The sequence below is a fragment of the Ranitomeya imitator genome, chromosome 5 (genome assembly GCF_032444005.1).
Source record: "Ranitomeya imitator isolate aRanImi1 chromosome 5, aRanImi1.pri, whole genome shotgun sequence".
Classification (NCBI taxonomy): Eukaryota; Metazoa; Chordata; class Amphibia; order Anura; family Dendrobatidae; genus Ranitomeya; species Ranitomeya imitator.
Window position 1 is genome coordinate 248,202,794 of NC_091286.1, and position 12,957 is coordinate 248,215,750.

At 42.5% G+C, this 12,957-nt stretch overlaps 1 protein-coding gene across 2 annotated transcripts in view; it reads left to right on the forward strand.

Annotated features, from left to right (window-relative positions):
* The first annotated feature begins 3,784 nt into the window (after positions 1-3,784).
* The window catches only part of TMEM244 (transmembrane protein 244), a 72,084-nt gene continuing 62,911 nt past the window's right edge, over positions 3,785-12,957 (forward strand). For both annotated transcript variants that reach the window (XM_069767964.1, XM_069767965.1), the window contains exons 1-2: positions 3,785-3,901; positions 8,827-8,912. In XM_069767964.1, coding sequence (XP_069624065.1) covers positions 3,869-3,901; positions 8,827-8,912 — 119 coding nt within the window. In that variant the 5' untranslated portion in view covers positions 3,785-3,868. The remainder of the gene's footprint in view (positions 3,902-8,826; positions 8,913-12,957) is intronic.

Genomic DNA, 12,957 nt, shown 5'->3' on the forward strand with positions numbered 1-12,957 from the left:
GAGGCGGGATAATGTCGGAACTGGGGTGGCAGTGGACAAGGTTGCTGCAGCCACGCTAGCAGCCTGTACAGCAACTGCGGTAAAATGCACAGCTGAGGTTGAGCTCTCGAGAGCCGTCAACCTACCCTCCAGCTGCTGGATATACCGCAAAGATTGATGAATGTCCGCCATTTACTAGCCAGACCTTGGCGCTAGTATTATGTTAAGGACTGGCGGAACGCACCAAGTATAGATGATATGAAACTAGGTGCATTCGCAGTCCGAGGTCCACCGTGCAGGTAAAAACCCTGCTGCTAGTAAGACGGACTATATGGCGGTACTATAAGTATACATGCACGGGTTAACTTCACCCTGCGTGAAGGAAGCGATCCTGTTGAGTCACAGGACCGCGGTACCGCACACAGAGCGCGAGCAAGAAGTCAGCGAACACAACCCCAACACAGGATTGAAGTCCGATTAGACCACTTGCTGGCACAACACCGCAACTGGGTGTAAGGAAACTATTAAAATAGTATATAAAGGCACGAGAGTGCATGCAGTGCCGCACTGACGGACGCCGCTAACCACCCAGGCTTGGGTAAGGAAAGCGCAGAGGAAGCGCACGGCGCCGTACAGGCGGTCACAGCAACTAGACGCTGTTATGTGTGTAACGTGCTGTTGGATAAGTCGGGCGCTAGATAGCAAACATACACCTTCCGCGAACAGTCATCCAATAGGGAGGGTATTTTAAAGAGCGACTTTCACTCACAACACACACACATATTATCAAGACAATACTAGCGCATGGCCGTGCGGTCATGCGCAGTTTATATAGTTGCAGCACAGGAAGCTGGTACCGAAGTTTTGCCCTTTCAGGACCTTCCTGGAGGACCAATGGAATGTGCTGCAGTACCTGAGCATGTGACCCTTGATCTCCAACGGGAGATCTTGCCCTGGGCATGCTCAGTGTGTGAAAATAAGGACTTCGTCCCAGAGAAGCCTGCTCGCCGCAGATCAGTGCAGGGTACAACAGGAGAGCCAGGAAAGGCAGTAGTAACCCTCTGCACAGAATCAGTCCCAGCATGAGGCTGGGAGCGACGCCTCCGCTGAGCAGACCCCACTGCGGCCGATGCAGAATGGGAGACCACAGCAGACACGGATCGAGATTCCTCCTGTGCAGCAGAGGAAACTCGACTCCTAACATATTCTTTGTTGGCAATGACAAAGGTCAATTGTTTTTAGTAAGTCTTCACAAGGTTGGCACACACTGATGGTGGTATGTTGGCCCATTCCTCCATGCAAATCTCCTCTAGAGCAGTGAAGTTTTGGGCCTGTCACTCGGCATTATGGACTTTCAACTCCCTCCAAAAGTTTTCTATGAAGTAGAGATCTGGAGACTGGCTGGGCCACTCCAGGACCTTCATAAGCTTCTTACAAAGCCACTCCTTCGTTGCCCTGGCGGTAGGGTTGGGATCTTTATCATGCTGAAAGATCCATACGCGTTTCATCTTCAATGTCCTTGCTGATAGAAGGAGGTTTGCACTCAAAATCTCACGATACATGGCCACATTCATTCTTTCATGTACACGGATCAGTCATCCTTGTCCCATTGCAGAGAAACAGCCCCAAAGCATGATGTTGCCACCCCGATGCTTCACAGTAGTTATGGTGTTCTTTGGATGCAACTCAGCATTCTGTCTCTTCCAAACTCGATGAGTTTTGCTTCTACCAAACAGTTCTACTTTGGTTTCATCAGACCATAAAACATTCTCCCAATACTCTTCTGGATAATCCAAATGCTCTCTAGCAATCTTCAGAGGGACCCAGACATGTACTGGCTTAAGCATGGGGACACTTTTGCTTCACATCTTCTATGCTGTGAAGACACGAGATGTTCAGCACCTGAAACAATGGATACTGGAAGCCTGTGCTAGCATTTCTTCTGTGGTGTTGCTATCAGTGTGTCAAGAGTGGGAGAAGAGGTTTGCAATGACAATCCAACACAATGGCAGCACTTTGAACACATTTTATAAGTGGTCATAAGTTTGTAAATAACTCATGAAAGAATAAAGATACGTTAAAACCAATCACACCATTGTTTTTCTTGTGAAATCCTCAATAAATTTGATGTGTCACATGACCCTCTTCCCTTTGAAAAAAACAAAGTTGGTTCCAAAATGGCCGACTTCAAAATAGCTGCTATGGTCACCACCCATCTTGAAAAGTTTTCCCCCTCCCATATACTAATGTGCCACAAACAGGAGTTTGATATCACCAACCATTCCCATTTTATTTAGGTGTGTCCATATAAATGGCCCACCCTGTAGAAAGCCAAACCAGAGAGACGTGGAAGAAAATGGAAGATTACCATTCAAACGGATGGAAGAATACCAGAATGGCAAAGGCTCAGCCAATGATCAGCTCCAGGATGATCAAGGACAGTCTCAATTTACATGTTTGTACTATGACTATTGTGTGTGAAGCTAGTCTCTTAACGAGAAGTCCCCACAAAGTCCCACTGTTAAAAAAACAAGACGTACTGAAGCGGATACAATTTGCCAAAGAACACATCAACTTAACAGACCTAAAGATAATGGATGATGAAAATAAAATTGTTCTTATTGGGCACAAGCGTCATTGACAGTCCGTCAGACGACCCCCAAACTCTGCATTTGCATTCAAGCCACAGTACACTCTGAAGACAGTGAATCATGGTGGTACAAGCATCATGATATGGGCATGTTTCCCTTACTATAGTGCCGGACCTATTTACCACATGCCAGGGATCATGGACCAGTTAGCATATATTAAAATACTTGAAGAGGTCATTTTGCCTTACTTTGAAGAGGGTATGCCCTTTAAATGGATGTTTCAACAAGAGAACAACCCTAAACACACCAGTAAACAATCAAAATTGAGGTTATTGAGTGGCCAGCCCAATACCCGTACTTAGATTTGATAGAACACTTGTGGGGTGTCATTAAAAATGATGTTTCTGAGACAAAGCCAATGAATGGCAAAAAATTGTGGGATGTAGTCAAATCATCGTTGGCTAGAATAACAATTGACAGGTGCCAGAAGTTGGTTGACTCTATGCAACATAGATCTGAAGCAGTTCTAAAAAATTGTGTGTATACAACTAAATATTGGGTTAGTGATTCAAAAGAATGCTAGATTGTCATAAAGATAGTACATTTTGTGAGTTTTTAAAGACAAACGCTGACACTGCTATGTTTTTTTCTCTTCATGTTTTGAATTAGAAAACAGTGTGCAATGTTCCTAATGTATGGGAATAAAAACTTACATAAGGAATTTGTGATTAACTCATGTTTTTGAACGCACTGCTATTATTTTGAACACTACTCTATGCCTAATCTAAATTACAATTTTAGTGTAAAAACAGCCCGATGGTACTTTAGTTTGGTAAATGTTATCTCCCTTTCCACCAGTGCCCCAGTGTAACAGGTGTCTTTAGATCCAAGGAATGCACTTAGGTTAGACTCAATGCAGAAACCAGCCAACAGAAAATGATAATATTGCATGCTTTTGGTGTCAGATTTAAATAATGTAGCCCTTGCTAGTCGTAGCTATAATTATGCTCAATATTGGGATGCAGTATAATAATGATTATCTGAAATAAATGCTGAAATCTAAGTAATCATTCATTCTCATTCTACTCTTTGCAGATAATATTTCTCCACACGGGAGTAACTTGTAAAATTCACAGGCCATTCCTTTACAGATTATCCTTCCAGATGGTCTAAGTCTTTGCTGACTTCAATCCTACTAAGCTGCCAACATACATATTATTCTGTGTTGCATCAACTAACATCTTCACGACTTTCTGCACCTGCTTCCAAAGCTATCCCTTACAATGTAGTATGTCTTGATGGCACTCAAGATCAAATTATCGGAGACAAAGGTAAAATAAATGCAAGGTATATGTAACAACAATGTGCAGAATTATGTACGTTAATGTAGAATGCACAGCTACTAGCACTGAGAATTTGGACTGTGATTATGAAGTTGACTCTGCATAAAGCATGTAAACTATATGCTGATGAATATTTATGATGACTCTGCTGATTTGATTGTTGTTTTCAGAGCACTCATAAATGTTATAATTTAGGTTTAATAATTGTTAGAAACGTACGTTTTCTCTCTAGTGTCTGTATTTTGTCATATTATTTTCTTAAACTGTGGTTCATATTATGTTTTTTCGACTACATTTATCTAAAAGTTATTTGCAAAAGTTCTTGACCCTCTTTATGTTTTTTTATTTCATGATGAAAGCCTCCACACTGTGCTATTCTTTTTTTTTTTTTTTTTTTGTTCATGTTCATTTTTATTAACATTTTAAGGTTATCAAAGCATAGATGTTCAGCTTTTGTGCTTATTTATGGTGCAATTTTCAGTTACAATCTAGCCCTTTAGAAAAAGTTCATTTTTAAGTTTTGGCTTTCATATTCCTTTTCTTTTATGTTACATGTGTTTCTCAGCTATAATTCTTAAATGTTTACTTACTGATTGTCATCCCTAATACAAGATTATCTAGTTTCCGAAATGCACTAGGAAAGGTCTCAGATCTCTAGTACAGTGTGCCTGATCAAGATGTCTTTTCTCCAATACTACTGAGTAATGACTCCTAACGGTCCAGACAGCAGAGAGGATCTATGCCAGGGCCGTATTTGCCACTAGGCACGCGAGGGCACGTGCCTAGGGCGGCGACATTGCGGGGGGGGTGGCACCTGAGCTAGGTGTTTTTTTTTTTAATAAGTCCCGGGTCAAAAATGCGACCGACGGCCCCGCCCCCCCACCTCCGAGTCCCCCCCACCTCCGAGTCCCCCCACCTCCAAGTCTCCGAGTCCCCCCGCCTCTGAGTCCCACCCACCCTCCTTGAAGACGATACTCACCTGCTCCAGCGATGCCTGGTCTCAGCGTCTGTAGCGCGTCCTGAGTGAGCGGTCATGTGGTACCGCTAATTAAGGTCATGAATATGCGCATATTCATGACCTTAATTAGCGGTACCACATGACCGCTCACTCAGGAAGAAGGCGCTGCGGCGGGACAGAGCCGGAGCCGGAGGGATGTCGGCGCGGCGTGTGGGACAGGCAGCTGACAGGTGAGTATGAGGGACGGGGGGCAGAGGGAGGATTGTAAGCCACCCGCGCCATGCAAGATGGCCCGGGAGACGGAGCGGGGGAGGGGGTGGAGAGATGAGCCATGCAGAGGGAGGGATAGGGAGGGGGGGAATTATGAGCCATCAGCCATGCATAGGGAGGGAGGGGGGGAATTATGAGCCATCAGCCATGCATAGGGAGAGAGGGGGGGTGTTGTGAATTCTGTGGCAGAGCTCCCTCCTGTGGTCACAAGTGGTACTTCGGCTGATTCTCTCTGGGAGCTTCCGTTTGTGGAGGAAACTGGTACTGCTGCTTCTGAGTTTCCTCCCTCAGGTGATCTGGTGAGGTCGTTAGGTGCTTCTCTACTTAACCCCACCTAATGCTTTGATTCATGCTTCCTGTCAATGTTCCAGTGTTGGACTTGTGTTTCTCTGGATCATTCCTGTGGCCTGCTGCTCTGCATAGCTAAGTGCTTCTTTGCTATTTGTTGCTATTTTTTCTGTCCAGCTTGTCTATTTGTTTTGCTGGAAGCTCTGGGACGCAAAGGGTGTACCTCCGTGCCGTTAGTTCGGTACGGAGGGTCTTTTTGCCCCTTTGCGTGGTTTTCTTTAGGGTTTTGTGTAGACCGCAAAGTTATCTTTCCTATCCTCGTTCTGTCTAGAATATCGGGCCTCACTTTGCTGAATCTATTTCATCCCTACGTTTGTCTTTTCATCTTACTCACAGTCATTATATGTGGGGGGCTGCCTTTTCCTTTGGGGTATTTCTCTGAGGCAAGGTAGGCTTATTTTTTCTATCTTCAGGCTAGTTAGTTTCTCAGGCTGTGCCGAGTTGCATAGGTAGCGTTAGGCGCAATCCACGGCTGCCTCTAGTTGTGTTTGGAGAGGATCAGGAATTTTGGTCTGCAGAGTTCCCACGTCTCAGAGCTCGTTCTATTATTTTGGGTTATTGTCAGATCACTGTATGTGCTCTGACCTCCATGTCCATTGTGATACTGAATTGCCTTTCATAACAGGGGGGAATTATGAGCCATCAGCCATGCATAGGGAGGGAGGGGGGGGATTATGAGCCATCAGCCATGCATAGGGAGGGAGGCGGGGGAATTATGAGCCATCAGCCATGCATGGGGGGGGGAATTATGAGCCATCAGCCATGCATAGGGAGGGAGGGGGGGAATTATGAGCCATCAGCCATGCATAGGGAGGGAGGGGGGGAATTATGAGCCATCATCCATGCATACAGGGGGGGGGATTATGAGCCATCAGCCATGCATACAGGGGGGGGATTATGAGCCATCAGCCATGCATACAGGGGGGGGATTATGAGCCATCAGCCATGCATACAGGGGGGGGAATTGTGAGCCATCAGCCATGCATACAGGGGGGGGAATTATGAGCCATGCATACAGGAGGAGGGGGGGATATGAGCCATGGCCATTATACAGTATGGAGCATCATGTGTGGTCATTATACAGTATTGAGCATCATGTGAGGTCATTATACAGTATTGAGCATCATGTGCGGTCATTATACAGTATGGAGCATCATGTGCGGTCATTACAGTATTGAGCATCATGTGAGGTCATTTTACAGTATGGAGCATCATGTGCGGTCATTATACAGTATGGAGCATCATGTGCGGTCATTATACAGTATTGAGCATCATGTGCGGTCATTATACAGTATGGAGCATCATGTGCGGTCATTATACAGTATGGAGCATCATGTGCGGTCATTATACAGTATGGAGCATCATGTATGGCCATTATACAGTATGGAGCATCATGTATGGCCATTATACAGTATTGAGCATCATGTATGGCCATGATACAGTATTGAGCATCATGTGAGGTCATTATACAGTATGGAGCATCATGTGTGGCCATTATACAGTATGGAGCATCATGTGCGGCCATTATACAGTATGGAGCATCATGTGCGGTCATTATACAGTATGGAGCATCATGTGCGGTCATTATACAGTATTGAGCATCATGTGAGGTCATTATACAGTATGGAGCATCATGTGTGGCCATTATACAGTATGGAGCATCATGTGCGGTCATTATACAGTATGGAGCATCATGTGCGGTCATTATACAGTATGGAGCATCATGTGCGGTCATTATACAGTATGGAGCATCATGTGTGGTCATTATACAGTATGGAGCATCATGTGAGGTCATTATACAGTATGGAGCATCATGTGTGGCCATTATACAGTATTGAGCATCATGTGCGGCCATTATAACAGTATGGAGCATCATGTGTGGCCATTATACAGTATGTGGAGCACTGCGTAGCCATTATACAGTATGGAGCACTGTGTGGCCATATTTTTTTGGTTTTAATTATTGTATATGAAACAGTGTGATCAGCAGTGCTAAATGGGTGTGGTTGGGACTTGGATATGGGTGTGATTAGTTGTGAAATGGGTGTGGTCAGAGGCGTGGCCTAAAATTACGTGCACTACGTGCGCCGCAACCCTTACACCTTTTTCCCTTCTTCAAAAGTTGGTAGGTATGGGACCGCATTTCCCAAATCACAGCAAGTACCGCAAATCCCATAGGGAATGAATGAAACCAAACACAATGTTGCCGTAAGTGATCCGTTACGTGGCAGATGCAGAAAAACTGCCCGATCTGCTGCAAAAGGCGACTTTCACAACAGCGATTCTTGCCAAAGTCACTGCCGATAGTGTCATACTCACCAATGGGGGAGGCAGCACTAAGAGTGCCTAGGGCAGCAGAAACTCTAAATACGGCCCTGATCTATGCACCTCAGAAACCATAAGTACTTTGTAATAAGCCTCATGAATAATATCAAGAACACAGAGCTCCCAACCAATACTAATACTAATAGGAGTGGGAGTGCACATGTCCAAAAGGCTATGATTCAATAGAAAAAAAGGACCAGCACATCTAAACTAGTGTGAATTTGCCAATAAAAAAAACATATAAGCAACAAATAGTAAGGTTGCACCATAATATACAAAAAGGATTACTCTAGAACATTGAAACTGCATTGCTGCCATAGGAAATAGGAAAAAAGCGCTATATAATGTACACATGAAATATTTACAGTATCTGCAAAAATTGCTGTGAAAAAAGAAAGGTACTTCGTGCATAGATTGGCCAATGTATGTGAGCCCAATTGCTACGTCAAGGCATCCTTCATAATTGGGTCCCTGTCCTGATATATCTTCTCTCCTGGGCAAAAAAAGCACAGAATAATATCTTGTCTCGTCATTAAGCTGAGATCTGAATCTACGCCATCAGCATCATTTTCCTGAAGCCTGCCTCCAGAACAATTTGCACAAGTGCTAGGACAGCGTGAAATTTACATGAGGAAAAAGATAGACACTAGAGGCAGCAGAGGGACCATGGCAGAGTCAAAGACCGTACCCACAGTCCAACTCCACAGTTCCACCCTAATGCACAAAGAGTTTAGGAATCCAAATCTTTTTATATACAGTACATTCCTAAAATGAAAAAATAGCAATTGCATAGTTTATATCCTTCTTGTCTAAAACTGAGAATCTCATAGCAAAAGTTCTATGACAGAGTATGTTTTTTAATAATATCAACCAATCAGAAAGTTAGATTAACTTATTTTTTTACTAAGCTGTACAATTGAAATATGGACTCTGATTAGTTAATATATGATCAAATGAAAATGCTGTCCAATATTCTGCATGTGTTTTTAATACAAATAATTTACTTCCTCAGGTTGTCTTACAGAATTTGTTTATTTGCACTCTAGTATTTTATACAGTGCTATACTTAGCCCACATCATTTGCTTCATAATATTAAGGTAAGCACCATAACTAAAATAATAATTATGTTAACTACACTGAGATTGTTTCTTCAATTTGGGTCCCAACAAAACAATGCTGCTTGTCAATAAAGGCTCACAAGAAAAAGTAGATTGAGAGAGGGCTTCTCCAATTAGTATCCCCCTTATTAGCCAGATCATAACTCTTGAGGGGAGCAGGCTTTTTCACCAAATTTTTTTGCCAAAAAAGCTTTGAGAATTCGAATTTATTTGCTTAAAAGTGAGGTCAAATTCTTAACGAGCGGCGCCATTTACAACACTACAAATCATACTCTAGCAGGAGCTGGAGTAGGGTTTGTGGCGAGGTACACATAGTAGAGCATGCCACTATGCAACTTGCTGATGTATTAAGGGGTATGACTTTTTCAAATAAAAGTTATAGATGCCGATTCATCAAATATTTTATGCCAGAAAGCTATGTAAAAACTTTGAAAAATCGCAAAAGTTTTGCACAACAAGCAGTTGTGCAAAATTTTCCTGGAACTTTATAGCATTTTTAGGCCAGTTTGAATCAGCCCCACCAATGGACAGAGGCAGGGTGGGATAGGAGCATGGTCAGGCACACACTGGTAGAAAACCTGCTAATTACTTTCCCACCTGACAGCGGGGGTCAGTGGAACAACAAAACAGAGGAGGAAGTCGCCAAGGCACCTGGTACACCCCCAGCACCTTAGAATGCAGGTTTAGGATGGATAAAATATGGCAAAACTTTATGAGCATGCCAAAACGTCCAGCACCACCATCTGATACATGCGTCTCCGCATACTAACAATTGCGTCTGTCCCATTAACTTCTGGGTTTCCAAATTGGACACATGGCCTGAACTTGCCCTTTATGCTTTGTAGGTGCTGGCCTGCCCCTGAACTGTCAGAAAAAGTGTTTAGCATGGTGGGGGGAGGCGTCATCAAAGACAGGCACATCCGCCTAACCTCATCTATTGTCGCTAACTCAACATTCCTTTAGGTGAACCAGTCTTGGATCCCACACAACTTGTCCATACCTTTTGGATGACTAGCGAACTGTAACAGTTGCACCCCAATTCTATTTGCCATTTGTTGCATTTGGGGGCCTCCTCCTCAAATAAAAAATGCAAAAAAAACTGTGTTGGCTTTTTCTCCTCCAACTCTTCCACCTATACCGCCACATCTACCTCTTCCTCCACTTTGACCTGTTCCTCCTAGTTCAATATTCTTATTTTAGATTTCTACTCTGCTTAGCTTAGGGTCAGGATGCAGCTGTAGTGATGGACAGAATTATGTTTTGTGTGTGCAGTTTTTCAAAAACACTCTCTATGTGTACTCTGCACCCATCTCTGTGCATACCCAAATCGTTTTAGAATCTTCACTTGAGCTGGTGGGAGTCATGTGTGTGTCAAAATTTTGTTCTACTCTTAGGCAACCATGTCTGACAAAGTACTGTGGCAAAAGGTGCTGCATGTATTCTTGAACCCATTTCTGTGGGAGTAGTTTAACAAAAGCCACTGTGTGTGCTCTGCAACTATACCTGTAGAGATACTGTGGGCCACTGTCTGGGTGTGAAATTTGTTATCAACATCTGTGGGGAAAATTTGAAAACATGTTATGTGTGTGCAATTTTTTAACTGGACTGCTGGTAGCAATCCTTGCTTCGGACTGCCAGCTTTGTCCAAGTTCATATTAGAAGCTTTTCATCAGTGGCATTTGGAACATACACTACTGGAGCAGACATTTTGGAGCTGTGGGGCTACTCTAACTCATGCTCTTTGGGTGAAAATTTTAAGATACTTCTGAGGGGGTTAGTCTGCCTCATGGTTTATGGGTGAAATGTGTAAGCTGCTTCTTATGGGGTACTCTGTCCCATGGTCAGTGGGTGAAATTTGTAAGCTGCTAATTTAGGTGTACCGTGCCCCATGCTCTGTAGGTGAAATTTTTAGCTGGACTGGAAGTACCTATCCTTAGTCTCTGTGAGGGCACTGTTAAAATTTGTATGCTATTCATTTACTTCCTATTTTTCCAATGATTGCTATGGTGACAGAATATTCTAAGCGTGGTGTGCTTATCTAATAGAATTAATACCGTATTTAGCAACTGGATAAAAAATAACCTTTATTAGGTATATTAAAAGCCAATAAATGGCACACTTATTTAGACCAAAATATATACAAACAAAATAGGAACCCTCGTGTGGTTCGTGCCCTATTACCTTCACAGAATGGGGAAACAAAACAAGACGAGACAAATAACAAATAAACCAAACAACACTGCCAGTGTTGAAATCGCTTCCAATCCACAATTGTTTCTATAGGCTCACCAAATATGGGCCAACAAATTGTATGTACAACTCAAAAAGCAAGGGTATATGGACACAAATTACATCCCTATGATTAGGTCACTCTCTGTAGTTGTGTCTGCCCGACCACAAAAATGCAGTTTTTTGCCCTTGATCATGTACTTTAGATGGCTTATAAACAACAAAATGCATATGCTGTGTGTCCTATACAGTTTCCAAGACACCGCAAGCTGCCGTTCCACTTAGATATTCATAGAAATAAATGTCATACACGGGATTGGAGCCCTGTCAGTGCAGAGTAGCAGCACATATATTCAGCGTATCAAGATGCCATACAAAGTTACCCATCCATAAATCTATGTGATACATATATTACTCATTTCACATTTCATGAGTGTTCTCTAATGGGTTCATTTGTGGCACCTTCAAGGGTTAATGTAGGTGGAGTATTGTTAGGAACGCTGAGATGCATGAGATCATATATATATGAACTAAACCCATGTGCTTGGGTAGGTCTCACCACATATTCGTCATCCACGACTATTCCTCTGTCACCATCTACCTCGTGTCCGACCCTGGTATAGAAGCTTAGTGCTGTGGAAAGCGTCTCCCCACAGCACTAAGCTTGTATACCAGGGTCAGACACCTATATATGATCTCATTGCTAAATATGGTGACAGAACCCCTTTAAGTAATTTTCAAATTTAATTTTTTTTGAAGGGCAATTGTCCTGCTCTTACCCCCATTTAGTAGCTTCATTTTGAAGCCCACTAGCCCTCACTACTTATCTTCTGTTATCAAATGTCTTCAGATACGTCACTTGAAATTTGTTATAGCAAAGCATAAGTTTTATAAAATATATTGCATGTATGGGACTTTATTCTTCAATTACGAAAAGTTTACAAAATTTTTTAAAATTATTGAAACAATACTGTTAAAGCCAAAAACAAAAAAATCAGTTATCCAGAATTTCCAGTCACTGCCCTCCCCCTCAAAAATGCAATAAAAACAGATCAAAACATTATATGTACCTCAAAGTGAAATCAATAAAAAAAAAAGTCAGCTCTGCGTGCAAAAATCAAGCTTCATGAATGGAAAGATAAAAAAGTTATGGGTCTCAGAAAAAAGGCATTGCAAACAACACATTATTTCATAAATTTAAGATTTTTTTTCATTATTAAAATAGAAAAAAGCCTGACAAGTTTGTTGTTGCGGTAATCATACTGACCCAAAGAGTCATCTTTCTGGATATTTTTACTGCACAATGAATGCCGTAAAAACAAAACCTAAAAAGTATTAGTTTCGTTATCAAATTTAGGCACACTTGGAATTTTTTTTCTGTTTTCAGTACATTATATGGTAAAAAAATGAGAGATGGAGAAAACCTCGCTGACCATAAGCGCTTATACTTTAAGGGCTAGAAGGCGAGGACCCCGCTGACCATAGAGCTTATAATTTACAGGTGAGAGAGAGAGAGGACTACTTTGACCATAAGAGGTGACACTTTACAGGTGAAAAAGAGAGGACCCCACTGATCATAAGAGATTGCAATTTACAGGAGAGAGAGAATACACCACTGACCATAAAAGCTAACTTTTTAGAGAACAAAGAGACTTACTTAGTGACACTGGATATGAAAATGACTCTACTGTACAAACTGTGCTCCACTGGGTACCGGTGATCTGTGATGACCCAGGTATTTACCACCACTGTGCAAGGTATGATAATCTGTAAGCTGTCATAATTGGAGTGCATT